This window comes from Falco peregrinus, chromosome 6, assembly GCF_023634155.1.
Source record: "Falco peregrinus isolate bFalPer1 chromosome 6, bFalPer1.pri, whole genome shotgun sequence".
Taxonomy (NCBI): Eukaryota; Metazoa; Chordata; class Aves; order Falconiformes; family Falconidae; genus Falco; species Falco peregrinus.
The window spans coordinates 8,794,570-8,821,330 of NC_073726.1; the positions used below are offsets into that span (position 1 = coordinate 8,794,570).

Here is a 26,761-nt window from a genome sequence, read left to right on the forward strand (position 1 = left end):
TAGAGCAAGCATTTATTCTAGGCAGTAATTAAAACTGAAACCTCTGAATTCAGTTCTCTATAGTCCTGACATTTTAGTATGGCCTTTAGTCTGTGCCAGTCTCCTAACATGTAAGATGCTTACTGTGAGAATCAAGACTTCTCACTTGAAAAAGGGTAATTTAAAAGCTCCTGTATAACACTTTGGTCCCCAGAACTGGTTTTCTTCCCTCCTGAGTTAGTTGTACAGGTAGTAGTTGTCACCAGTCCTGACATCAGTCTTCTGTACAAACTGACATCAGATATTAACTGCCATTGGGCTTGAAGAAGAACGAATCCTACTCAAAGAACGATGGATGTGTTTTGCTTCTCTTTTGTGTTATCTGGAATCCTCACAAAACAATCATTTTCATGTAAAGCTTCTCATTCTTTCCTTTTCTGTCCCTTGCTTCTCCCTCCCCCCATTTATTTCCTCTGCATTTAGACAAAACACAGCACACAACTCTGTGCTTATACATTTATTTATTGTACTCCCACCGAAAAGTCATTGTGCTACTTACTGTAAACATAGGTACTAAGATATGGCCCCAATGACCCCAAAAGTGCTTTAGAAAAGGTGTGGCTAGGAGAGATAGGGCAATGCAACAGAGTACGTTCAGTTTGGTGGCCAACCTGGAAACATAGCAGAGCTTTCCTTATCCTAGTCTTTTGACCTCAGCCTGCATCTCCAGCTGGAAGATTTACACAAAAATTCAGGCATCAGCTGTGCCCTCAGAACCACCTGGTTTTGCTTTGTTGGACTTTCTGTTAAGCTGCTAGAGCTGCAGAGTGTAAGTGAAGTTGGAAATTGGCCTATCCAGCACTATTCATACATGGCTTTTTTTCCTGAGGTGTTAAGGAGGATCTCTGCTTTAAAATGGAATTTTGCTCATGGTTGAAATTCAGGATTTAACCTATGCAACTATATTCCAGATTTCTGTGATAAGACCACTGAAATCACAGCTCCTCAGTCTTCTTTCATGGAAGGTTTTAGGAAAAAAAACTAAATGAAAACATGAGTAAGTATACTCTGTCCAAGACCTGGAGAATTCCCCAGTGCTGTTTTTCCAAGAGTAAAGTATCTTCTCTATAGGAGAAGTTACAGGCTGGAAAGACTCATTCAGATACTGCCCGAGTCCTCCGGCTTGCCTGGGGCACACCTTTAAAGCATAAAGCCAAGCAGTACCATATGAAAAAGATGATCATGGAAGCACTGGCTGGGTGTACTAGAGCACACCTGGAATTTTTCCTCCTTCCAGCAATGATGTTCTGCATAAGCAAGGCAAACTCTGGGCAGAGCAAAGAAAACATTATTTGTCATTAAGGAGAACAGCTCAGAGCAGCCTGAGATGGGAAGAGGGAAAAGGTCTGGCTGATGTCAGGAGGCTGGCGAAGCGGCCATCCCGCTCAGCCCGTGGAGTCTGGAGCCCTTCCCGTACCAGGGGCCTGGGGCTGAGCCGTGCCGAGCCTTGCGGGGCCCGGCGGCGCCCGGCGCCGCGGCTGCAGTTGCGGGCAGCGCCCTCGAGGTGGAACCTTCTCACCGAGGCTGCGGCGGCGCTGCTGGGCGGACGGGCGCGGCCCCCGGCGCTGCGCGACCCCGGCGCTGCGGGCCGGCCCGGGCGCTCCCAGCCGGCGGCGCGGGGCCCGGAGCGGAGCGCTCCGCAGCGTCCTGTGCGAGCGGGGGATGCCGCTGAGCTGGGGAGCGCCTCTGAGGAGAGCGGTAAACTTCCAGACTGTTCCAGCAAAGTACTCCCGACCGTGACCCTTACCCGCCGGGGCGGCGCTGGCTCCGCGCTGCCGACCCCCCCCCCCCCCCCGGCAGCCTGGGGAAACGCGGGAACTCTGGCCACCCGGCATCCGAGCTGCCAGCCGGGGATGGGGCGAAAAGCGCCGGGAAGCCTCCCTTATGGCATCGATCCGATGAGGGAGGAGACAACTCCGCTGCCCGCGGAAGGTGGGATGGGGACGGAGGGTCCGCACCCCGGTGGAAGCCGCGTCAGACAGCGCCGGACCCTCCCGGTGCCCCCCCTGCCTGCTCCCGCTGCCCCACCGCCACCGCCTCAGCCCGTACTGGCTTCCTCTGCTCGGCCATCCCGCGGCAAACACTTGTCCGGGACGGCGCCCCGGCGGAGCGGGGGGGGCCGGGGGAGGGCGGTCCGGCCCCGGGCTGCCCCACGGGCGGATCCGGCGCCCGGCGGGGCGGGGCGGGGCGGGGCGGGGCGGGCGGGCCCGGGGCCGCAGCCCGCGGCGGTTGGGGATTCACATGGAGCCGCGCCGCGGAGCGCCGCCGTCTTCAGCACCAAGAACAGCTACAAGTGCGGCGCCGCGCCCCCGCCGCGCCCTGCCCGCCCCGCCGGAGCCGCGGTAAGCGCGGGCCGCGCCGTCCCGCTCCCGCCGGCGCCCGGGGTCACCGCGCCGCGGGGCGCCTGGCGGGGACAGCTCCGCCGGGGAGGGGGCCGGCCCGGGGGGCGGGGGCTGGGAGGTGTTTTCTCTCTTGGCTGTGAACGGCACGGCCGGGCCGGTGCGTGGGTCCGCCGCTGCCATTGAGCGGCGAGGCGGCAGGGGGTGGATATCGTCACGGGGGCTGAGCCACCGGTCCCAAAAAGTTGGTTTTTTTTTTTTGTGTGTGGCTTTTTTTTTTTTTTTTTTTTTTTTTTTTTTTTTTTTTTTTAGGCGAGGGGAGGAGGAATAAAGAAGGAGACAGCGGAGCAGGTTCGGCTTGGCTAGCCGCGAGTGTTATGCAGCACTACGGAAGCCGCTCTCCCGGATACCTGTCCCAGGCTGAGCTCCGGCATGCGAAGCTGACGCTACTGGGGGAAGCGATTTGAGACGAGGCTTGTGCAGAAATTACCTCATGCTATTCCCGATCGGCGCCGAGTATTAATTCCAGTGACCTCTACAGTAATATGGATATGCAACTCTTTTCGATCAAGGTATCTGTGCATGTGTGTGTGTCGCCTTTAGTTCTTATTTTAAGGAGAGAGGAATCCAGCAATAATGCAAGTTTTGCCTCAGCTAACGTTTTTGGGCTGGGCAATCCTCTCCGTCTGCTTCGTGGCGCCGGGGGCTTCTTTTTTTTTTTTTTTTCCCTTCTTTAATTATTTATCATTTTTATTGTCGATATCCTCCCCCAACCAGCTCTAACGAAAGAGGTCTCGGGCACGGTGCCGTCACAGCAGGGAGCAAAAAGGGAGAATGTCGGTGCTTACGAGCACTGAGATCTCCCTCTCGCCTCCTTAACTGGGGGCTCTCCCAGCCCCGAAGGGAGGGGGCACAGGGGTTCCCCCGCGCTCGCCGCCGTCCTGCTCACGTTTCGCTGACTGGGAGGGGAGAGGGGGCTCCCGCCGCCGCCCCGGTGGGACGGGGCCAGCCCTGCCCGCCGCCCTAACTTCCCTTTCGGCTCCGGGTCCGGGCGAGCCGCCGCCCGCCCGCCCGTACCGCACCGAACCGCCTGCCTTGCGGGCTTCGCTCCCTCGGCTCCGCGGGGGGACCCCCGTGTCCCTGGGATGGGAAGGGGAAGGGGGATCCCGCCGGGCTCCGGGGGCTTCCTTCCCCCAGGAGGAGGGCGAGAGGCTGCGCCGGCTTGCGGCGAGGGGTTAGCTGTCCCCGGCGTAGAGCGGCATCCCCCAGCGCTGGCATGCGTTTGTTGCGAGAACCCGAAGTGGTGGCAGGTGGATGTATATGACACGTTTAAAAAACCCAACCCCAAAAAACAAACACCACAAACTCAAGTAATAAAAATCGATCAATGACCCAAAGTGCATGCAAATCCGGCGTTGGTGTTTTGGAGTTTGCAAGCTTCTGACCGCTGGGACCTGGGATTCATTAAAAGAGACTTAGGTTTTCATTGAGGGGGAGCAGGAGCGCATTAAAGCTGACCAGTTGATGCAAGGAGAGGAGGGAAGCACCGGCGGCTGCAAATAAAAAGCAACGCTTGTTTTTGCACCGCCGCTGGCGGAGGTGCGATGCTCCCGGCCGGGGCTCGGGGCTAGAGGGACCGCCGGAGCCTGGGCTGCAGGCGGGAGCCCCGCATGTGCCCGCCGCCCGCCGCGCACGGCCCGCCTCGGGGGCAAGGCCGTGGGGCGAGGCAGCTCGAAGCCGTCCTGCGGCCGCTGAACGAGAGGAGCGAGGCCCCGGTGAGAGCCGCGCCAGGGCTGTGCAGGAATCCCTCAACAACGGGCGCCAGCTGGGGTACGGGTGAGCCTGGGAAGAGAAATAATAATAATAAAAAATAGCTCGGCTAAGTAAAGTGGAGAACAATAGGGGGCTCCCTTCAAGGGAGAGACACCACGGTGATGGGCGATGGTCGGGGAGTTGCGCGAGGAGCGGCGGCTCGCCCAGCCCGGGGGGCGCTCCCCGGGCCCCTCCGCCGGGCGGTGCCGGCCGGGGCCGGGCGGGCTGCACTAGCCCTTCCCGGGGCCGAGCAAGGTGCCGGGATGCGTTAGGAGCCGAAAGGCAGCTGGGGAAGCACGGCGGAGCCGCGCGGAGAGCCGGTGCGTGGCCGGCTGTTCGCTCCCGGCTGTTCGCTCCCGGCGGTGCGGAGCGCGGTGCGGGGCGCGCGGGTGCGGTGCGCGACGCTGGGTGGAACGCGCAGGGTGCGGTGCGGAGTGGCGGGTGGGATGCGCGGGTGCGGTGCGGAGTGGCGGGCGGGATGCAGCGGCATGCAATGTGCGGGGCGCGGGCTGCGGTGCGGGGCTCGCCGTCACCTGCGGCCCCGGGGGACGCGGCCGCTGGCCGGGGCCGCCGGCGGGGTCGGGCGCGGACACGGGGGGCTTTCCCACTGCACGCCCCGGGGTGACACCGGGAGGCGGCTGCCTTTGGCGGGGCAGGCTGGGCAGCGCTATCAGCGCCTGCTCTGAACCCAGCTGTGCCGGCTGGGGAGCAGGAGTCTGTGGGAAGAGGGTGAAATGAAAACAATAACAACCGAGGAAGCTCTCCTGGGCTGCCAGGGAAAATCTCCTTGGTCATCATTTGCCAGACCAGAGGTGAAACCAACTCTTAAAGGTGTTAATATTGATGGGGTTTATTCAGCTGTGAGAGCAGACAAGGGCAGAGGGAAGTATCGGATGCTGGTTCCTTTTTAAATATTGTAAGCTTCTGTTAGTCTCACCTGGGCAGAAGGGCCTGTGCTGGTTTTTAGCAGGGCAGCTCGTTTGGAAAATGGATATTTGCAGGGTAGAAAGTGAAGGCAGGTGCTCTGGGGTATTTGAAAAGGGGCTGATCAGGCTGAGTGGAGACCTTCCTCTCATGGTGCACTAGGAAGAAATAGTTCCTGTAAACGAGATGCTGAGGGTGATTTGCCTTGAAGTCGTGGTTATTGTGTAAAGGTTACCTCTCTGGCAGAGGCGCAGCAAATCATTACGGAAGAGCTGAGGTAGATAAGACTACTTACATCAGTGAAGAATTCTCCTGCAAGTTAGGAGTTGCCATGTCAAGGCCAAAGGTTTTCCAAATTCCCTTCTCTTGTCAGCAGAACCCATTAATCTTCTGTATGTGTCAGGCTACTGTATGCAGGTGGCAACTCTTTACTTGCTCTGTGTGGAAATTCAGCTATTGGTTCATCACTGGATGCTGTGCAGGAGAAAGAGGCAACTTTTATGAACACTAAAATGAACATTAGCAAGATAATTCTTATTTGATAGTTCAGAAGTAATGTATCAGTAGTAAAAAGTCAAAGTAATCACATTTTTGTGATTTATTTTTTCTCCTCGGAGCTTCACAATGGAAGATGCTGTTATTTTGTTTTCATTCAGTAAAACCAGATCAGTTTTGCATTGACTGGACAACCTGACATTTTGTGAAAGTAGAAATGGGTTTTTACCCTAAACTTCCTCCTTTTCTAGTTCACAGAATATTGTTTTTATTTTATTTTAGTGCAATTCCAACTGTGCTTCAAATGCAATGACAAATGAATTTTTTGGCCTCAAAGAAATTCTTAAATACTTCTCCTCAGATGTTTTTTTCCCCCCACTAAGCAGCTTTTTTTGTCCCTCAGTAAAGGGTTCATGTCTGTCTGGTTGGCAATGTCAATTTGAAAATGTTCTGTGAAGTTCAGTGAATGTGTTTTCCTCCTTATGCTGCGGAGAGTCCTGCTTGCTCTTGTGGCTGTCTTAACTGTGAGATTTTTTTAAAAACAATGTTTCCAGGTGATTGTATTGAATATTTCTATATGATTTCAGCCACGACTTCAGTGCCTGCAGAAGATGGCTCTTTCAGGAGCTTTGTTACCAAAATAGAGACATTGCCTGTATTTATTTAAGTATTTTTTATTCTTTAGACCTTTTCATCATAACTCCCATAATAAGCCTATCTCTCGGTGCAGTGAGTCTGTGGTTGGAGTAAGCGATTGGTCCAGGCACATGCTGATGCACTGACTCTGGCAACATGGTATCAAAACACCCAACCTTCAGTACCAAATATCTGATAAAGCTGAATGATTTTATAAAGGAAGCAATTTCAGAACCAGACACTACATGCAGAAGTTTCCATGTCCCCTGTCTTGCAGTACCCCGCCTCCTTAGGTTTAAAAATAAATATATATTCTAGCAGAACAAGTGGAGGTTTGTGCTGAAATACTGACTTTAAAAATAGAAATATGTTCTGATAATGCCAGATATTTTTAATGAATTAAACCCAAGAGAAGCATGTATTCCAAGGTGACTGGAAGAGAGGCTTTGTGGTGTACTTACTGTTGGACTGTGCTGGGGAAATGTGCGAATTTCTTCTCTGAAGTCATGTTTCCAGTGAGCACCAACTACTACAGTGGGGAACCTGGTAAATTGAGAATATATCTGCATTAATTCAAACTTTTATGGTCAATTGGAAAAGGACGATGGACTTTGAATGAAGTCTCTGCTCATGAGGAAAGTTCATTCAGGCTTTATAGCCCAGAGGCCCATGCTTTTTCAATAAAATTCATTGATAAAAATGGAGTTCATTTAGATCAGATGCTTTCTGCTTAGCTACACAAGCTTACAACATTCTGTAAAAGTTAGTATCAATCAATATATGAAAAGCAGTGTGGCATGAATAAATTAGGCAGTGTAATAGAAGCTTTTATTTCTTAGGTAACATAAAAAAAGACTAAAAGGTCTTAAATTTTTAAAAAGAACATTTTAAAATTTTATTTCTCTTTTATAGACAAGCTGTGGACACTTGCAGCAAAGAAACATACCTTCTCATGAAAACATGCAAGCTGAGGCAGAGCAATTAGTGCTTATATAGACTATAATGTTGAAAAATGCTTATTATCAATTCCTTTAACTTTCATTCAGTTCCAGATAAGGTACTGGACTGAGGATACTGGGCTCACTGTAGTTTCTCCGTTGTTGTTGGAATTTGGGTTGCAATAGATGAATGCATCACTGTTTGTTTGTAGAAAGACTGACAGTTGTTTTACTTTGTGGGAGTTCTTTGGCTGTAAGGAATTGACCTGAGGCTGGGAAAGAGAAAAAGCAGCATTTCTTTCCTTCATGAATATTTTCATTTTTTCAGTGGTGCTTTCTTGTTCTCTGTAGACTGTTAAGTAAGAATAGTCTTATCTTTTATTCCCTTGGAGAATTGCTCCCTGTATGGGTGGTACATACATGCATAGACTAATGATTTGGTTGTTCATTGTGGAACCAGAAAGGAAATTGTCTCCATGTCTATTTTAGGGGTAGCTACAACTTTTACTATTTACTATTTTGAACCCCTTGTTTTTGTACTGAGGCAATCAAGACAACAGATGGTTGAGGCTAGTTAGTAGTTCATACAATCTTTTCTCTATAGTGTGGGCCATATAAGAAGCACCCCATGGGGCTGGATCAACTCTCACAGTGATGTTACTCAAGTTTCTCCATTTGCGACTGAGTCTGAGTTTGGCTCGTGGGGCTGAAGCTACAGCAGTTTTGTAAACTATGTGCCCAAAAGAAGCCAAAGGAGAACGATGGGATTATTGCATCAAACAGCACAGACTGTTTGATTTAGGTTCAACCCTGAGCCAAATTCAAGCAAAACTAAATGTTAAGAGGCACCAAAAGTCCTGTGTGCTGCTGTTCCCAACTGCAGTGATTTTACTCGCTTCCATTTCACGTTTCATTTTCAAGTCGTTGCTCTGTTACCAAATCACAGTGAGATACCTTTACATTCAATGGAAGACTTTCCATTGTACATCTTTTTCTTAGGTCTTTGAATAGCCAATATTTAAAATCTCTTCTTCAGCTCTTGTGAACTTAGTATTATCATTTGGGGAAAAATGTAACAAAATAAATGTAAGAAGGGGATGATCAGTTTAAAGCATCATTAAACCACGTTTTGAGCTTTGTTATCACATAATGTATAAAAATCTTGTGGAAAATAATTCAAAATGTCTTTGAAAAACAGTATAGTTGTCTGCAACTGTCTTCTAATTTTGTTTATAATTGTCTTCTAATTTGATCCTATTTTTGGTAGGAACCAGTCAGATCACTAGAGACAAAGTACATATCTACAGATGAGCCTGTTGCCTGGATTTTCTGTATAGGCAATGAGGTAGGCACTTGTTCAATGTGATCAATTTCATAATAAACAAAACTTTTTTAAAGAAAAGAACTGGATAAATTGCACCCTAAGACATCCACTGCTTTCCATAGCCTATCACAGATGCTTTGAGAGACTGGCTTAGATGCAGTAGCCCACAGTGTGCCCATCTAGTTATCAGGTAAAATTAGTTCTCCCTCTCTTCTTCTCAGAGGTCTAAAAATTTATTCAGACGTGTAATTCTGTTAAACACTGAAATAAATAAATGTCACTTGAGAATTAAAGTGGGGTCAATTTAGACATATTTATAACAGTCAGGCAGGTGTTTAGATATGTAAGCTGAAATCCTGATCTTGTTAAAATCAGTGGGACTTCTCCAGATGTCAGCAGGGGCGCAACTTTGTTCCTACTTAATGTGGTCCAAATGCAAGCAGAGAATAGAGACCTTGTTAACGCTGGACCTCAGCTCAAGTGAAATGTCGGAAAGAGCATACTGGATGTTCAGCTGGTTTCCTAACAGAATACATTCTCCTCTTTTTGATTAAGAAATCAGCTACCTTTTCACGAAAGTAATTTAGTGTTAGAAATGATCTGAAAGGCATTTTAGATATATGGTAAGCCCAGAAAAAAAGTGAATTCCACTGGAGAAATAATCAGTTTAATATCCAAATGAATTGAATGCGCTTCTATTGCAGCAGCTGAAGAGCGTACTTAAATTCAGGAGCCTTGATTACTCAATTGTCAGAAATGGAACCTCTCCGTGAGTGAGAGTGTTAGTAGTTAATCCACTTCTATAGGCTGGAACAGAATGATACAGCAAAACAGAAAATACAATGTGTTGCAGATCAAATCTGTTTCTGGATGTCATGCAATGTGAAGGTAAATACAAATTACTGGTTGGAATTTGAACACCAAGCTAAGTTTAGTTCCCCTGATTTGGCTTTTGCTCTGCTGGTATCATCAATTTCCTGGCTTGTAGTACAGCACAGCCAGGTGTTCAAATTCACAGAAGGCCAGGAATTACTCCCTTAAAGAATATGAAAAATAAAATGTAGGTGATGTAACTCGTATTCAAAAGTAAATAAACTGTATGACAGGTATAAAACTGCTGAACGAAATGGTATTTCTCACTGTTTCTTTTGTTGTTGTGTTTTTTTTTTTTTTTCTTTCTTTTTTCTTTTTTTCCCAGAAGTACCTCAGCTGTAGGGCAAAATACAAGGACACAAGCTACTGACCTCCTCTTAACAGCAGGACCAGACATACTACCCTACACTTCACCATCAATTAAGAGCAATTGAAAACCTCTCAGAAAACCTGATCAACTAATAACATCAGCGGACATCTTTTGTAAAACACGTTTTATGTACTTCTGCTGAGATCCTTTTTCTACCTACCACATGGTTCTATATTACTTACTGGGCACTGATGGTAGCCTCCAGAAAGTGCAGCTTCAAATGGTCACCCTCATCCTTTAGCAAGAAGAAAATCTGGATACTGGATAGCAACAACGTCTTCAGAGAAAATGGTATACGAAGGAAAACGATTAGTTTCCTGCCATTGTTTCTTCCTGTTAGCAGCCAAATTCTACTGGATACTCACCCTGATGCAAAAAACTCATGGCCAGGAATATGCTCACTCCATCCGACTGGATGGGGACATCATCTTGGGAGGACTGTTCCCTGTTCATGCAAAAGGGGATAGAGGGGTGCCTTGTGGTGAGCTCAAGAAGGAGAAAGGGATCCACAGACTAGAGGCAATGCTGTATGCAATTGATCAGATTAATAAAGACCCTGATCTTCTTGCCAATATCACCTTAGGTGTCCGGATCCTTGACACGTGTTCCAGGGACACTTATGCGTTGGAGCAGTCCTTAACATTTGTGCAAGCATTGATAGAAAAAGATGGTTCAGATGTGAAGTGTGCTAATGGTGACCCACCTATTTTCACTAAGCCAGACAAGATATCAGGTGTGATAGGTGCTGCAGCAAGTTCTGTGTCCATTATGGTCGCAAATATTTTAAGACTTTTTAAGGTAAGGAACATTTTCTATCGTTCTTTTAAATTTCAAGCACAATGAAATAAATGTGGTGATTGTGTTGTGTTACCTTCAAAAAAGAAAAGGCTTTTCCAGATTCAGAAATCCGAAATGGTTTGTTTGCCCTTTCAAAGCAAAGGGGGACCCCCCCGCCCCAAACAAAAAAAGGAGTGATTTTAGACGCTAATTTAAGGTGCCAAATGCCAATTTTGAAGCACATTTTAACTCTTGAAGGATTTGCATTCTTATTTTTTTGTTACTCACATTTACTCCATATTGAGCATTTATGCTCATCAAAACTAGGCTGAGATTGATTTTCCAAGTTTCCAGGAGAATGAAATATAACGTTTAAACACAAATACATTTGTAGGAGGGCCAGATAATTTCCCTACATAGGAAGATGTGCCAGTGATAGTCTAGTCCTATTGATGGGCATGTCTAGCCAAATACAATGTACTGAAATATCTTTGATTTCCTTGAAATCTTAACTTCCCCTGTTTTTTTACAAGGTGATTTTTTTTTTTTTCCAGACTTTGCTATCACTTTGTGAGAGATTACTTTTGAACAACAGTTGTACTGGCATTTCCTTCCATGTACTTTATTAAGCTCTGACATAAATAATGGAAAAGTAAACCTGCCACTTTCAAACTTGCTAAGTTAGATGGGAAGATGAACACATTCTAATCAATCAACTTGGCTGGAACAGATCAGGCAGCAGATATTTAATTTTTAATCCTGTGCAATGGCAAACAGATGATGGTGGGTTGAGCACTTGTTTCTACACACAGAACAACTAACTTTTGTCTGAATGTATTACTGTCCTACTGTTGTTCAGACTTGTTCCTTCTGTTCAGAAATCTTGCCTTATGTTCTATAGCTTCACAACCACTGAAGACTGTTTCTTTGACTTTGGTGGAGAAGCTTCTGGTAATGTTATATATTACTGTTATGTATTTTGAAGAGTGTTGCACTTTTTTTCTAATTGTTGTAACTGAGAGATGAATTAGAAGTAAGGAAATATTGGATTTTTTTTTTTAAGGTTTCCTAAATTGGCAAAGACTGTTTCAGTCATGAAATTCTCTTTAAATGGGGATTTTTGTCCTTCCTTTTGGTTCTCCCATAAAGGGGATAATGGTGGATTTACAGTTCAGCGGAGGAACAAAGTGCCTGCTGGTTTGTGGTTAGGTGTTCATCAGAATCTCAGAACTGTTCCTAGCTGCAGTTACTGCACAGGTTTGATAGTAGTGGACGTGTTCCAGCCATTCATTTTCTTGTCAAAATCAAATACACAAAACTAAGCTAAGACTTAAAAGTGTTCTATATGGAGAACACCTCTGGAGCCATGCCCAGTGGTGGAGACCTGTCGTTCCTGGGAACAATCATGCATATTGTGGGAAGTGTCTATTTGTAATTTCACATCCTTTCTTGAAGTTGTGTTACCCTATTAAATAACGCATAGATCTGAAGTAATGATAGATGGAAAAGACACTTTAATACTTATCATAATGCAAGGCCTCATAGACGCTGACTTATACCCAGTTTTGAGTTGAATGCAGGGCTGTAGACTGATTTAAGAAACTAAGCCTTGTAAGACATGAATTAACTGTGAATTAAGAGCAGTAAGAAGGAGAGATGCCTATGAATTGTCTAAGATAGCAGCAATTTGTCTTCTGAAACCATGACAGCTACCTCCTGATTTCCATTATGCAATAAGATTGCAAATAACGTTCTACTGCAGTCTTAATCAATACAGGGTCATGTGATATCCCTCTGGGGAAAGATCTTATTTACCCATTTAATTGATGTAACACAGCTGCTGGCAAAAGGAGGAGACATCTCTTTTAGTTTTAATTATAGATCCTGCACAAATATTCTTAATAACATAAAAAATGACAAATTATACCCTTTAACATCTGATGTTGGACCTGCATCTGAAGTCTTTTTTTATACCTTCATCTTAGGAATAGATCTGTATCTCTGCATGAGTAAAGGCTTCTGGGTAAGGCCCTCAGTTAGCAGCACTGTAGAAACCATTCACAGTGGTTGTAGTCAAGAGGATTAATAAATTAAGGGCCATTTGCCAGAAATATAGAAGTATAACCCAGTCTGGGATTGTACTGAGACCAAAGACGTGTGCTGAAATTCTCAGCTGCTGGATCCCCACAGCTCTGCAGCTAAGGACCAGGACGCAGGTCCATACTCACAAAGGCTCCAGGTATGAAATTGTGTTTACTGTATCTTGATATATGCCCAGGTGGGGCACTCGGCTGGTGTAAATGCTTTGTAAGGTCAGTGATGACCATCATGGAAATGCCTTTTTCCATTATATTCAGGACGAGTGCGATTTATCCATATTTCTGTCTTAACAGTTCTATTTAGCAAGTTGAACCTGTAATTTTACGTTCAGTATTGCTTTAATATCTGCTTTGAAGTTCCTAAATGTCAGACCTACATACTTCTTGAGAACATGGTTATCCAGTAAAATTTTAATCTGTGATGAAATTGTGAGAAGTATATCACTCAGCGTGAATACACAAAGATAGCCTGAGAAATGTTATGCTGAGCAGCTCATATTTTCAAGCTGCTATTTTTCTTTTTATTGCCATTTCCCCCCTTTCTTTTATTTATTTTTACAACATAAAACACACAGAGCAATAGTCCTAGCTGATGATCTGGTGAATAACATAAACTGATTGATAGTCACGGCATCCTTTTATCTAAGTGTTTTCATGAGAAGAGGGGAGAGGAGGGCATCACAGAAAATGACCTTGATCTATAGAGTCTCCTGGTCAAAAGGCTCACGTTGATTTCTTCTCTGTCCTCTCTCCTTTTGTGAATTTCCAGGCACACCACTGCTTAGCAGGTGATTTTCTGTAGGTCTTACCCTACAGTAGGTCCGAAACATTAAGGTTCAAATTTGGACAGCCTTCAATTTCACATGTTGATGTTTTTATACCTTTCAGAGGCACTTTACATACAGGAAACACTTGTTCAAGGAATTAACTGTTTGAAAGTAGACCTGTTATTCCTTGATTATTGTAAGGAGGCTGCTCTTTGCCTTATACTACTCTGGTGCTTGATGCAAAAAGATTGTACAAAAGCTTTCAGAATTTGGAGATGGTCTTGCTACAAATGTAGTGGAAAAGGAAGGGACCTTCAGAGGCGAGCACAGGACTGTGCTAGGTCGCTGCCCACTTAAACAGTTCTTTATGGATCTCAGGACACATTGCCCCCACTTGAAGTTGCAGGCTTTTGAAGTGTTTTTTATCAGAGAATGATAGGAGTGGGTTGCTTCACAAGGGAAATTGAGACAGGAACCAGGGGAACAGCAAGGCAAGAAAGGCCTGAATGAGAAGAACAAAACAGGTCTGTCCACGTAACCAGGTTCAGCCAACAGTCCAGTGATTGCCAGACAAGTCCATAGCAGTGGGGCAGGACCAAGGCCAGCCAAGAAGTCAGGTCGGGAAGGTGAGGTCATGATCAGCAAGGTGGGAGGCCAGCAGCATGTCTTCAAGCAGGAGCTAAGGGCAAGGGCCAGAGCTGAGACGCAGCTGCCAAGCAAAGAAGGTAGACAGAGGTCCTGATGAGGCTTCTCACTGCTCTTCCTCACAACTTAGCTCTTTTCCTGGGCTGATCCAGGGTCACGAGTCTGCACCATAGTGGAGGTGACCTTGAACACATGGAGCCAAATCCAGGGCTAGGGAAGGGAGGGTGCTGCAGAGCCAGTTGGTGCATTCAGGGCCTTGGCAGTTTTTTAGAATTTCCCATGGCAGTGATTGTAGAAAAAGGATGGACAGGCATGGGCCAGCCTCTTTCCTTTCTTCTGGTGCACCAGGAGCTGCTTTTTCCTCTGGGTAACAGAAAGTGATGTTGGTGTGTGTTTTTTTTCAGTCTAGAAATCCTGCTGGGTTTCTGTTTAACTAGTTGGATCTATGGAGGGGCTGGCTATCTCAGATGGCCAGCTCTCACTAGCACAAAGGCAACCTTTCTGTGAGCTTGATCAGTCAAAATCTTACTCTTAGACCACTCCTTGGCTTTCTTTCACTGAAATTTTGGCTTCCTGTAGGGTGCTCAGGCGCATCCAGGTGGTATCCTTTAGCTGGTTTGTGTGATGCTCCTAAGCATCTGGGTTGTTCCCAGCCCCTCAAAACCTGGCCTGGAGGAAACAAGAGACTCTGTAACTTAACTCACTTCATGTTTTATTTCCCTGTATTCAAAGTTTCTACTAGTTTAATAACTGAATAACTCATGTCAATGGTTAAAGTCTGCTGCAAAAAAGAGACACATTTGTTTTCGCTAGTGTCCTCCCATCCAAAAACCTCACACTATTTCTGAACTCCTTGGTACACTCCATCTGTCACCTTCACACATCTTCTAGCCAATGTCACACTAGGTGCAGCCTAGGGATGACGGTTTGCATGTGAATTGGGATGGGTGGACAGCATGCTTGGTGAATTTTGATCTTAAGCTCTTCTGTATGTATTTATGTACAGGCATATAGAGCCAAAATATTCATCAACAGTTTTATTACTTTCCTTGCCTTGCTTTGCCTGGCTTTTTGCCTTGCTTTGCCTTGCCTTCTGTTTTCTCTTTTCTCAAGACCAAATTACTTATTTTCTCTTTTTGGTCAAATTCCTTTCTTGCTGCATCACTGTAATCCACTTTAATAGCTGCTGTCTGGAGGGACGAATACTCACTTCACGCACATTTGCCTTATACATTTCATAATCATTTACCTCTTCAGAAGCACAAGTACAAATGGCATTATGGAGTTACTCTTTCAACTTCACGTGCAGTTATCCATAATGCAAGGGGTAGTTTCTTTGTAAATCTAGATGTGAATATATTATTTCCCTCAGCATTTTGTTTATTTGCTTTGAATGTTTCCTTGCCTTATTTTGGGTTTTAGTGTGTATCTTTGGCTGGTAGCCTTGTGCAGCTACCAGAGCTGTACCTGGATGATGCTTTTTTAAGGCTTGGTTGCAGGTCTTTTTACATTTGGCTGCCATTTGGCACTTTTGCTGCCTTGTGTTCCAGACCTGCACAAAACAGCAGACAGGCCTCCCAGAAATGGGGGGATTACCGCTGTGCAGAGGCTAACCTCACTGAACTTCAGAAATACAGGGCTATGTATTTATTTGTGGTAATAGAGTGCTTCTCATGATTGAAGGGAATATGATGTAAACAAAAAATAATAACGTTTTCCCAAACAATCTCAGAGATACTTTGTGAGGCAACCTGAGCCATACACAGATCCTGGTCCTGACTCTGTATCTATGGAGATTTTTGCACCTCATGAGCATTGCTGGCTTCAGAGGCTCTAGGGGGATGCAGGAGTGTGTGTGTTCCATGTGAGCCTTTCCATAGTGGAAGAGCTTTACCATATACTTCACAAGAAGAGAAGAACAGACTCAGGAATTTTACTTAACATATTCACTTTCATTAATAAAAAATGTTCTGCACTGATTAAAATATATCATTTTTCTGTTCACTGTTACACTATGTTTGTCAATAACATTTTCTTCTGCATAGCATTTGAAATTTGGAATAGGATATTTTTTTTTGTTGGTTAAAGCATATGTGGAAAGTCATGTGTGAAGTGTGAAGAAAAATTGTTGTTAGTAGGGAGAAGATAACTGAAACATTTTGAAGTCAGCTCTTGAGATGAACAGATTTGTTTTACTTTTGTTCTAGATAATATTTGCACTTTCTGAATCATTTTTAATTATCAAAGGAACCCATTGCCAATGCATCCTGTTTAATTTTGCAGTGTTATTTGTAGCTTATGACAAGCGTATATCTGTTTAGTGCCTAAGCATCTTGTCATGTTATTGCTGGAAAATACCATTATAATAATTCAAATTTTTCTTCCCCCCCCCGCCCCCCCAATTCGGCTTCTTTTACAGAGAAACAACATTCATATCTATATTTCCATAGTAGTAGATACTTGATTATCCAAAAAAACTTTAATTCAACCATGATTCTTATGTCAGTACCAAGTTAAATGTGTTATGGTCAAGAAAAGCAAACACCATGTCAATACCAAGATAAAATTATAGGTACTACAGATATTTTGCAAGCATCAATAATGAAACTGTTGGGAAATTTTTTAGTTGCAGCCAGAGGAAATAATAGGTTTTCAGATTCTGTGAAAACTGCTAGGACTGATTAACATCAAATTTTATTTGTGCTAAACTGCTTGAGGCAAGGGAGTACAAAAGCAACTTGATGCATTCATTTAGTATTTTACAGTATGTTAGTTCCTTAAATATTCCTTTAAAGGTTTTATATTTTCAGTCTTCTCCTATTCCTGGATGGAGTTCTAGGTAGGGGTTAGAGCAAAGGGGCAATCTGGTTTTCTGTATTATTTTCCATGTTTGTCATTGGTTTGCTACAAGGCTTTGAGAAGCATCTCTTGACCTTTTTGTGCTTCTCTTTTGTCATTTTGATTTGTTTGTATTTAACCATTTCACAGGAACAATTGGAGGCTTGATTAACATCTATTAAGTGTTTTAAGACGTCTCTCCTGTTTTTGTAGGCAAGATGAAGCTGTCTACAATGTTGAGGTTTTTATGTCATTCCATAATCACAGTATGTGAGCACCCTACAAAGAGACTGCAGCTATTAAAGACCAACAGTCTGATTTTCTTTCTACTTTCCCAGTGGGCGTTGGTGCTATATATATATACGTGTGTGTGTGCGTATATATATGCACTATATATGTACACACACACGTACAAAACTTTCCCTCACATGAAGGGAATATGCAGTGAGAATTATTTCACCTTTTCATGGTTTTGCTGAGTTCCTACCACTGTATTAGGGTTGTTGGTATGTGACAGAAGCCCCTGAATTATTTGTTAAATAGTACCTATATTAATATAGATATCAGTCATCATTTAGCAAATGAAAAAAAAAAAATAAAAGGCTGAGAGGAGTCTAGCAGTAACAAGAATTTACTTAAGCACAAAGCCACAAATGCTACAGGCTTTTTTAAAGATCTTGTTAATAGAGGCATGTTTTATGTCTCTGCTAGTAAACAATACATACCTGGCATAATTCTCTGGCACTGAGGCCAGCTGACACAGACAATCCACACCCTTATTGACGTGCGGAATTAGACTCTATAACTCGAAAGTTATAAAGTAGGTATGTTTATTGCGCGCAGATGCACGGGGGATCGCTCCTCCACAAGCGTGCATACCCGAAGTGACGAACCATCTCACATTTATACAATGAACAAATGAATATTCAATTAACGCCTATACATATTTGTTACCTAAACCCCGCTTCGTATGTTAATTAGCTTATCAGTCCGTTTCCTGGAATGTGGTGGTCTTGCAGGTTTGTAGGTGATTCATGTTCTTGTGACCATCCGATCTTCTTCAGGTGATTCATGTCCTTGTGACCACCCGATCTTCTTCAGGTGATTGTGACCACCCAATCTTTTCCAGCAAGGAGACTTAGCACTCCCTCCCTCTAGATAGCATTTGAATGTCTCTCATCTTTTCTTATTCTCTTTTAAATAGCCCCTTTGTTAGAAGAAGAAGGGCAGGCGTCTCCCCTTTGTTAGAGGAAGAGGGGCAGGCGTCTCCCCGTCTCCCCTTTGTTAGAGGAAGAGGGGCAGGCGTCTCCTCAAAACTGTAGTTGTCACCGCACCCATCACTAGTCACCATACCCACATTCCTTAAGCAGACACATACAATCACAATCCATGTCCATTATCCCCATTTCACATTATTTCTCCATATCATTATCATAAACTCCTTTATTCCCCCAAAACATGAGGCTGCATGCACATTGCTGGGAGGGAATGATTCCTGACCCATGCTGACTTCTGAAGGCTGTCTGGAAACCGGGAGGCTTGGCTGGCACAGGTCGCGGCTGAGTTATGGACCAGCCTGACAGTCTAGCAGTGGAGGCAGCTGAGCTGTTGCTGAGGGATGTGCTCTGAAATGATGTGATTTACCAGTGTAGACATCGCTGCTGCTTTCTCAGGACAGAGCTCCTCTGCTTCTATGTCATGCTGAAGCAAAGCCAATGCACTGCAAGGATCGTTGGTGCTGTTTCAGTGTTTTAGTACAGCGATGTTAGTTTTATTAGCCATGATGAGAACTACATTAAGGCACTTTTTTCCCTTGTGGATAAGTGTTTCAGTATGGTGACAGCTGTGCAATATGAATGGTCCTGTATTCTGACTGTCATCAGAAACCAGGCACTATTGTGTGTTACATCCAACTGGTAGACTTTGTGGGTTTGTGTATTTCCATCGTTATTTTCCCTAAAGCACTTTGTGTTTTTAGGATTAAACTGGTTTAGAGTGCTTAAGTGTATATCCTTGTGTCCCCTAGCATTTGTCAGAGAGAAATAGTCATCCAAACAAAAGTCTTCCTGAAGGACTCTAATTCCACATCAATGAATTCAATAGCCAAGAGCAAAATGCTCCTCTGGGCTGGGATCTACATATGCTCCCAGCAAGATATTATGTCCCCTATCCTTCTGACAGGACAATTAAGCATTTAAGTGAGACCTTAAATTAAGAGGCTGTTTGCCCTTGGCTGTCTGTGTCCTCAATAGAGAGAGTAGAATGCTTTCAGAGGGGGACTGGATCAGGTTGATGAGTGTGGATGCATCTTTCATGTTTACAGAAAGATGATGGGTTGATGCGTGCTTGTGCTTTCACTAGACAGAACCTCTTACTGGAAGGCTTTGGAAGCCTTGCATGGAGGAGATAAGTGGTTCTGTACACATTTATAAGACCAATAAGGGCGGTGCCAGTTTTTTTAATTCTTTTCTCACCTTCCTGTAGGAGGAATCTTCTTAATCTCCTTTTCTCTTCCATTTCCTACCTGCTCTGTTTTTTCTCTCTTGTTGTCTTAAGAAAAGCTACTTTTGACCACTGTTCCTAGTATTTTTCTAGTGAGTATTTCATTCCATAGTCTCCAAACAAAATTTTTTTTCAGACATGCTGAATAAGCAAGGCTCTGACTGGATCTCAGTTTCCATAGGTAGTGAGGATGAGTGGGTCAGCAGGAGGAAGAGCTGGAGTCTGGGCAGCTTATGAGTGGGACCTAGCTATGGGGATAACAGAAAATAAGGGAAATGCTTGTTGAGAGATTGAGCCCTAAAGGGACAAGGGTCTCTCCTTTTTACCTCATTGTAGGACTTCTTGTCTGGCACTTTAGATAGATACTTGGCTCTAATTCTTCTCTGAAATAAATTATTTCTGATAACAGTGCTGAGATATGCCATTATATTGCAAGATTTCTCTTCCTACTGTATTTTTTTTCATAGCTTGAGACTGTGGAATAGGAGCAAAAGTGATTTCTCTGAGCTGGAATAATACATATTTCGAGTTTTGGCTTATGTTCTTTCATAGAAGATGCCTCCAGCATTCAGTTGCATAGCAGCAGTATTTGTACAGGCAGAATTAGAATCTTTATTCCTTCTTCACTGGTACATTTATGCACATGGCTCTTCTATAAACTTAAAAATAGCAGAAGGGGGATAGCCCATTTTGGGTATCATTCTACAAAAAGCTCCTAACAACTTCCATTAGATTTTTACTTTGATAGTGGCTCTGTCACATTTAAAATGCCATTACAATCTTCTTCCAGGCTGGGTAAAATCTTGTCAAGCAACTGCACTGCATTATGGTAGCACTGATCCCCCACGGTAATTTTTACTTTTATTCAGATATATCTTCTTTGTTTTTTGTTTGTAAGGTCTTTCGAAATATTAAGGTCTTAAGGAAAAGTTGTCAACACAGTTATACTTAGGCTGTTCATTAGAGAAACTTTTAGAAGAGGCTATGGATCCTGCAATAGTTCTCCCCGCCTGACACTTCCAAAACAAAGCCCAAGAAAAAGAGAGAAGAAAAGGATTGCTTTCTTGCCATTCTTCTTTCTTCTTTTGGTGCCATAGGTATGCTTTGCTATTATCAATAGTGCTGAAACACAGAAAGTCCCCTTCCAGAAATGCTGATTTCCTTGAGGGCTGCCATCTAGAGAAGGACTCACCAGACTAGCAGGTGTGTCGTATGAATGCAGGGGAAGTCACAGGAGGTCTCAAGACTTGCCTATTCAGATGATACGTGAAAGGATTATTAAGTGAAGTGGAGCATGGGCTGAAATGTTGAAATGGACTGCTATAGAAAACAATACACGCTGGCTAATAATAGAAAGGAGGGAATACGTAATGCATGTATGAGTGCTTTTGTACCTGTGTGTTCGCTATGTTATTATATTACCATGAATTGCTGATTGTGGACTCTGGACTACACAGTCCAAGGAAACTTTCAAGGCAGCACTGTGGGAGAAAAGAACGTACCTTGGTAATTCCAAGACAAGGAACTCATTTACCATTAGGAGCAGCATAAAAAACACTGGAGATTCAGACTGTGCTCGTCACAATTGTGTCTGGGACCAAACAAAAACATGTCCCACAGAAGGAGTCAAACAGGCTGTCAGGGCTGATATCTTGCACTGAATAGAAAGTGCAAAGGCCTGGGAATCCCAGGACTGCAGAAGGCTTGCTGCAGGGGCACCACTTGGTTTAGGATTCCGATATCTGGCTTCTGCCAAGTTCAGGAGCAGCAGATGAGTCACGTAAATGACTCCATTTTTCTGTAGCCAGCTGGATAGGACCTGTCTGTTGAATTCTGCTTACTCAAAAGGGAAAGAAAGTCTGATATTTTGTCACTTTTAGTTTTCTTTAAATGAGGAAGAATCCCTTGGACAGCAATGAATTCCAGGGAAGCCAGTGAATACCACTGTAAAACTGGATTTATCCAGGAGCAAATAATGTCCTATATCCATGCAATATTTCATCCTGTTGGTATTGCTGTCCTTAGGCTTTCTATTCCAGTACAGGTGTTCAACAGGTGCGTAACAAAAGCAGTTTTCGGTCCTTAGTTATTGCTTCATGGCATTTTCAGATATGAACATGGTGATGCTCTTTTGGTCTCTGTCCGCAAAGAAATACAGGTATGTTCAGTTGGAAGAGAGATGGTTTGTTTCTACAGGACAGTACTGATCTTGGGGGAAGCTGGCAATCCGATGTCCACAGGCATGCCTCTGCAGGGTGGTTTTTCTAATATGGACTAACTGCAAGCATAACGCCCCAAATTCTGCTGATAAAGAGGAGTGAGTAGAACACAGACATATATAGGTGGGCTGTTGTTTCAGGAGGGAAAATATAGGTTGACTATTAGAAAAAATATATTGCCAAGAAGTACCTGTTGTACAGGAGAAATGCCAAATTTCCTGCTTCCTAGCTTTATGAAAATTGGATTGGGCAGAAGTATAAGAATATATATTTTTGTATCTGCCGGAAAATGGTCTAGGTAAAATAGCCAGCATTTTCCACTCCTAACTTTGATAGTTCTGTTTGCAGTCCTTTGCATAACAAAGCACAGGATTTAAAAGTTACCAGCTGCTATATTTACTTTCCAAAGTGTGAAGAAAACATGTATTGTCCTGAGGATTAAAGGGCTGATTCTCTTTGTGCTCAGTTCAGGCAGAACTGAAGTGTTTGTACTGAAAGTAAAAGACATTAGTAAGCATGAAACATGAGAGAAAAAGAATGTGTTTATGTCTTCTTTGTTGGGCAGGATTTGATGATGCCCTTTGAAAGTTTAAGTGTAAACATTTATCTTATTAACCAACATTTCTTTTTTTGCGCATGTTACAAACAATTCCACTTGCAAAACCTAAGTGCAGTCAGAGCTGTTGTTTCAGCCCACTGGGGACTGTTTTGCCAAATATCTTCTGAACAGCAAAAACTCATCATCTGTGAGCTACTTCACATCTCCAGTACCAACTGAACAGCATTTTGGAAACTGGATGTATAAGATACTTGAGCCAAGATGTACTGCAGAGAAAGAATAATATCTCTAGGGCTAGTCTTGGGGACCGGAATATAAAGGGAGGGTAGCTGTGCTGTATACGGGAGTGTGAAAAGCTTGCAGTTGGAACAGATGCTGAGAGTGCCCTGTGACTCAAGGTATGATTTCCTGCCCTTCCTGCCAAGATTCAAAGCTTGTATTTTTCTTTTTTTTTCTCTCCTTATTTCTATTTTTAGGCCGAATAGCAAAAGACTTGTGCTTCAGAAATGAAGATTCACCAATCAAGTTATACTTATTTTATTGTGTCATTGCATATGCATAAAATATAATATTTGATTCTGGTGTGCAAGAGAGAATGAGAGTGAAGATGTAAAATGCTGATGAAAACACAGGGTATTTTTGGGATGGGTCACATAATCACTTGGCTCAATGGCAAGCTGCAAAGCTTTGTCTGAGTGTGACAGACTGCCCTCGCTGTGTGGTAGCGCCCGTTGAAGCCTTACATCCTTTGTCTTGCTTCACCACAGATTTTCTCGGTGACCTTGGGCAAGTCACGCAGAAGAGAATCCTCAGCCTGATGGCTGATGCCCGTGGAGCTGGCTGCCCAGTGGCTCTGGAGCACTCAGGTCCAGGGTCCCCCACCCCTGCTTCCCTGTTTATAGCACTTCTGTGCCCAAAGGGATTTGTGAATATAAAGGCTCCTCGATAATCAGATATAAGAGTGAGGGGTGGGGGCATATAAGTACCTCAGATAGCTGGTTCTTAACGAGGGATTCCTTGTATCCTCTTACATAGTTCCCTCCCCTGGGTTTTGCTATGAAAGGGGATTATCCAACTCACTGTATGATTTAAATATGCAAGTCATCAGTCTCTGGAGCAAGTGGTGAAGCCTGCCTGACCTGCAGTTCAGAGGCTGTACATCCCCCATAGGAAACCATGACACTCAAAGAAAGAGAGCCTCAGAGTCAGGAAAAAATATTTGGATTATAGCCCAGTAAAATTAAAACTGCTAAAACTCATCTCTGCCATCTATATTAGAGTGACTGGGAAAAATGAATGCCTGCCATTATTACGACAAAGCATGAAATTAAGTAGTGTAGGAGAAAAGAAAATTAAGACAGGTGTGTGCAAATGTATGTTCTACTTAGCTGAGTGGATCTCTCTTGTTCTTAAATGCTTGAGAAGAGTGACAGCCAAATCAGTTTTGTAGAAGACCTGCTAGCTGACAATTAATCCATTTTATTTCTTACTGTCTAAGGAACCATTTTTTGTTTGTTTCATTTTTCATGCTGATTTCATTAAAACTTGTTTGCTTATCTCTAGCTTGAGTAAAAACCCCTATGAATAGTGCAACTTCTGGCAGCTGTGTGGCAAACAACTGCCTCATCTATGTAGCAGGAGTGTATCAGGAGCCAAGAGAGCCTTCCACACCTTTTAGAAAAGGAGATTCCTATTTTTAAATTTTCTCCTTTTCAGTTGTTTTTAATTTAACCAAAGCATGAATGCAATATTGTGAGCAAGGCTGTGCAAATAATTAGTCAGTTTGACAGCTGAACTGAATATAAACATTCATTTTAATCTGAACCAAAATGCTCATGTTCAATTGGGATTTGGGGGCTTCTTAATTTGCTTGGTTTTTTTCATTTTATTTTGTTGAGGAAAGCTCTCCAAAATGTTTTGTTTTGTGTTAAATGCTAACTTCTGTTCCATGTGAAACAAAATATTTTATTTCTATTTTTGAAATTTTATAATTAAAAAAAAAAAAAAGTGGTAGGTGTGAAATGCCAGTCTTGGGTACCATTCATCAAGTGGCGGTGCACCTCTTATCACAGCGTTTTTACTCACAACTTACACGAGGCTCTTGGGCAAATTCTTCCTTTTGGATTCAAAGCAGGGAATCAAATATAGTTTAGGAGATGGGGCAGCCCCCCTCAACCCCCGCCAACAACAGACAAAACTGCTTGATAGTAAAATTAAGAGTTCTGGTCACAGAGGGTGAGAGCCCTGCAGAAGCGGGGGTGCTTGGGCCACTATGTGTAATTTAGCTTCCCTGAACTTCCACCCCATGACTTCTCTTTCTGCCAGAACAGGTCTTATCCCACCAGTCTCCTGTGTGCAGGAATTTCCCTGGAGGGCTCTAATCTCAGAACTCTTTGTCAAAACAGGCCTGTAATTGTGCATCTGCTTCTTTGAAAACTCCTTCCCGCTCTTCTCCCTCTGAACAGCTGTATGCAAGTTAACGCTGCTGTTGCCAGATGCCGTCTATTCACTGCTGATAAGCTTTCACAATGGGAACATTTTATTCCATCTATGCTAAAATTCATTAAATATTCATTAGAGCAATGATTTGAACTTACCTATCACTGTTCCTTGCTGCATAGTGGACTATATAGTGAATTACTCTCAGGTGGGTCCAATGGAAGTTTAATTGTTTATGAAAACATGAGCAGCTTCAGCAGGAGAGACTTTCATGTCCAAAACCCCTATAACTCAATGCTTAGTTGTTCCCGGCTGAGTACTCTAACCACCAGGCTATTCAGTATAATACAGGCAGCTACTACAGCCTCATTTTTCCTTTTGGAACATACTTGTGCATTGAGAGGGTAAATTACAAAAAAATGACAGACACATAGTGACAGAGACCAGAACCAATGGAAAACCTTTAAAGAAGTCTTGCTGAATGCCGTGGGGAAACCTAACAGTAAACCGCGTGTGAATACTGAAACATACATTTAGATGCTTTAGCCATGGATTTCCAAGCTTTTATCTTTAAGATGAATTTTGAAAGTCTTGGCCAGAATGGTAAAACAAGATTTGTCTCACTCCTATCTTCAGCTGCCTAATTTACATAGACCTCAAGGACAGACCCTTGTACTCATATGAATGGCTGAATCATCCCCTGTGAATCTGGTTTCTAACCACCTACTGCTATACGGTATGGACCATCTCACTGCTGAACTGTCTTCTAAAAGCCAAGCAGGTCCTGCAGTATCTAGGGCTGATACCTCTGCAGTGCAAAACCCTTGCCATGAACTGTCTTATTTACATGCTTTCATAAAATATAGTTGGTTTCTGTCCTTGACACACAGGCTTGTAATTACTTTTGATTTGTTTTACACATTGGGCTTTATAAAAGTAGATATTTTTGTTTTGAATATAGAAAATTGGAGGACACTCCCACAGCAGCTATTGCCAGTGATATTTGTCATTCTTTCTTTCTTCAGGCTATTGTGAATATTGTAGGCACTACAGTTATTTAGGCAGACTGATATAATAATAACGATAATAAGTAGTGTTGTATTTTACTTTATGACTCCTATTTGTAGCAGTGCCTGAGGTGCCTCCCTGTAATACACTAAAGACCATTAAAATATTAAATCACACAGAAAATGAATCATAAAAATAATGTCAAATAGACAAATAAAATAAAATAATTGGACTATGAAAAAAGATTTTTTAAAAAATGTAACATGCAAGTCTCTAAACAGTTAAGTCCATGGCATTTCTTAACTGAAGGCTTAGGATGTGGGGAGGGCTGGAGGAGGCAAGGGCAGTACACAACTAATATTTTCTGCAAGTCCTAATGAAAGAATACAGTAGTTATGACTTTAATTGGGATACTCTTCAGATCCACTGACTGAAAAAAATTGAGTTATGGAGTTAGAAGTCAATATATATGAATCTCACTGATGTTGCTAAAATCTGTTCAAAAGATTAAGGGGAAAGAAGTTGTTAAGAAACATATACATATTTATTCCCACTTTGTAAGAGCTGAGGTCTGTACTCCCTGCACTGTACCACATGCCAAGGAGAACAGAAAACGATGGCAGGAGCTTGAGACCTGTAAGCAGGCAGTGCTCCACAGCCCCAGCTGCCACCCCTGGGCAGTGCACCAGGGTGCCTGAGGGCATGAGAAATGCAATACCGCTAGATCAAAGTGGCTGTACTTTTACAGAAGCAGAGTTGTCCTACGCCTCAGACCAGCTTGTGCATATGCTAGTATTAGCATCAATTTTTATCTGGCAGCGTATCAAATAGTGACTTTGCTTTGGTTTACAAAAACCAGCCATGTGTGCTCTTTGCTGAACCGAAGCAGCCTACCCTAAGCCAACAAGTTTAAACCCATCCACCCTGCCTACAGTGGCAGGTTGTCCTTGCGCCAGGAAAGCCTGCGGCAGCTGAACACTAGTTTTGCAGGAGGGAGATCTCAGCATCCTGGGCCAAGTGTTCTCTCGTGGGCTCAATTTCCATCCATAGCAATGAGAATGTCTGAAGCTGGTTTAAGGGCATTAAGTGACTCCTGGAAATTTAGTGCAAAATGGTATGTGAAAGTTTCCTCTTCCTTTGGTTACTGCCGGGAAGCAT

The 26,761-nt window shown here is 43.7% G+C and overlaps 1 protein-coding gene across 2 annotated transcripts in view; it reads left to right on the top strand.

The window, feature by feature from the left end:
* The first annotated feature begins 2,240 nt into the window (after window positions 1–2,240).
* GRM8 (glutamate metabotropic receptor 8) overlaps window positions 2,241–26,761 on the top strand; it is a 359,089-nt gene continuing 334,568 nt past the window's right edge. Inside the window, exons 1-4 of one of the 2 annotated variants that reach the window (XM_055809165.1) lie at window positions 2,241–2,381; window positions 2,691–2,950; window positions 8,451–8,528; window positions 9,706–10,548. In XM_055809165.1, the coding sequence (XP_055665140.1) occupies window positions 10,039–10,548 (510 nt within the window). In that variant the 5' untranslated portion in view covers window positions 2,241–2,381; window positions 2,691–2,950; window positions 8,451–8,528; window positions 9,706–10,038. The remainder of the gene's footprint in view (window positions 2,382–2,690; window positions 2,951–8,450; window positions 8,529–9,705; window positions 10,549–26,761) is intronic. The other variant, XM_055809167.1, reaches the window with a different exon arrangement.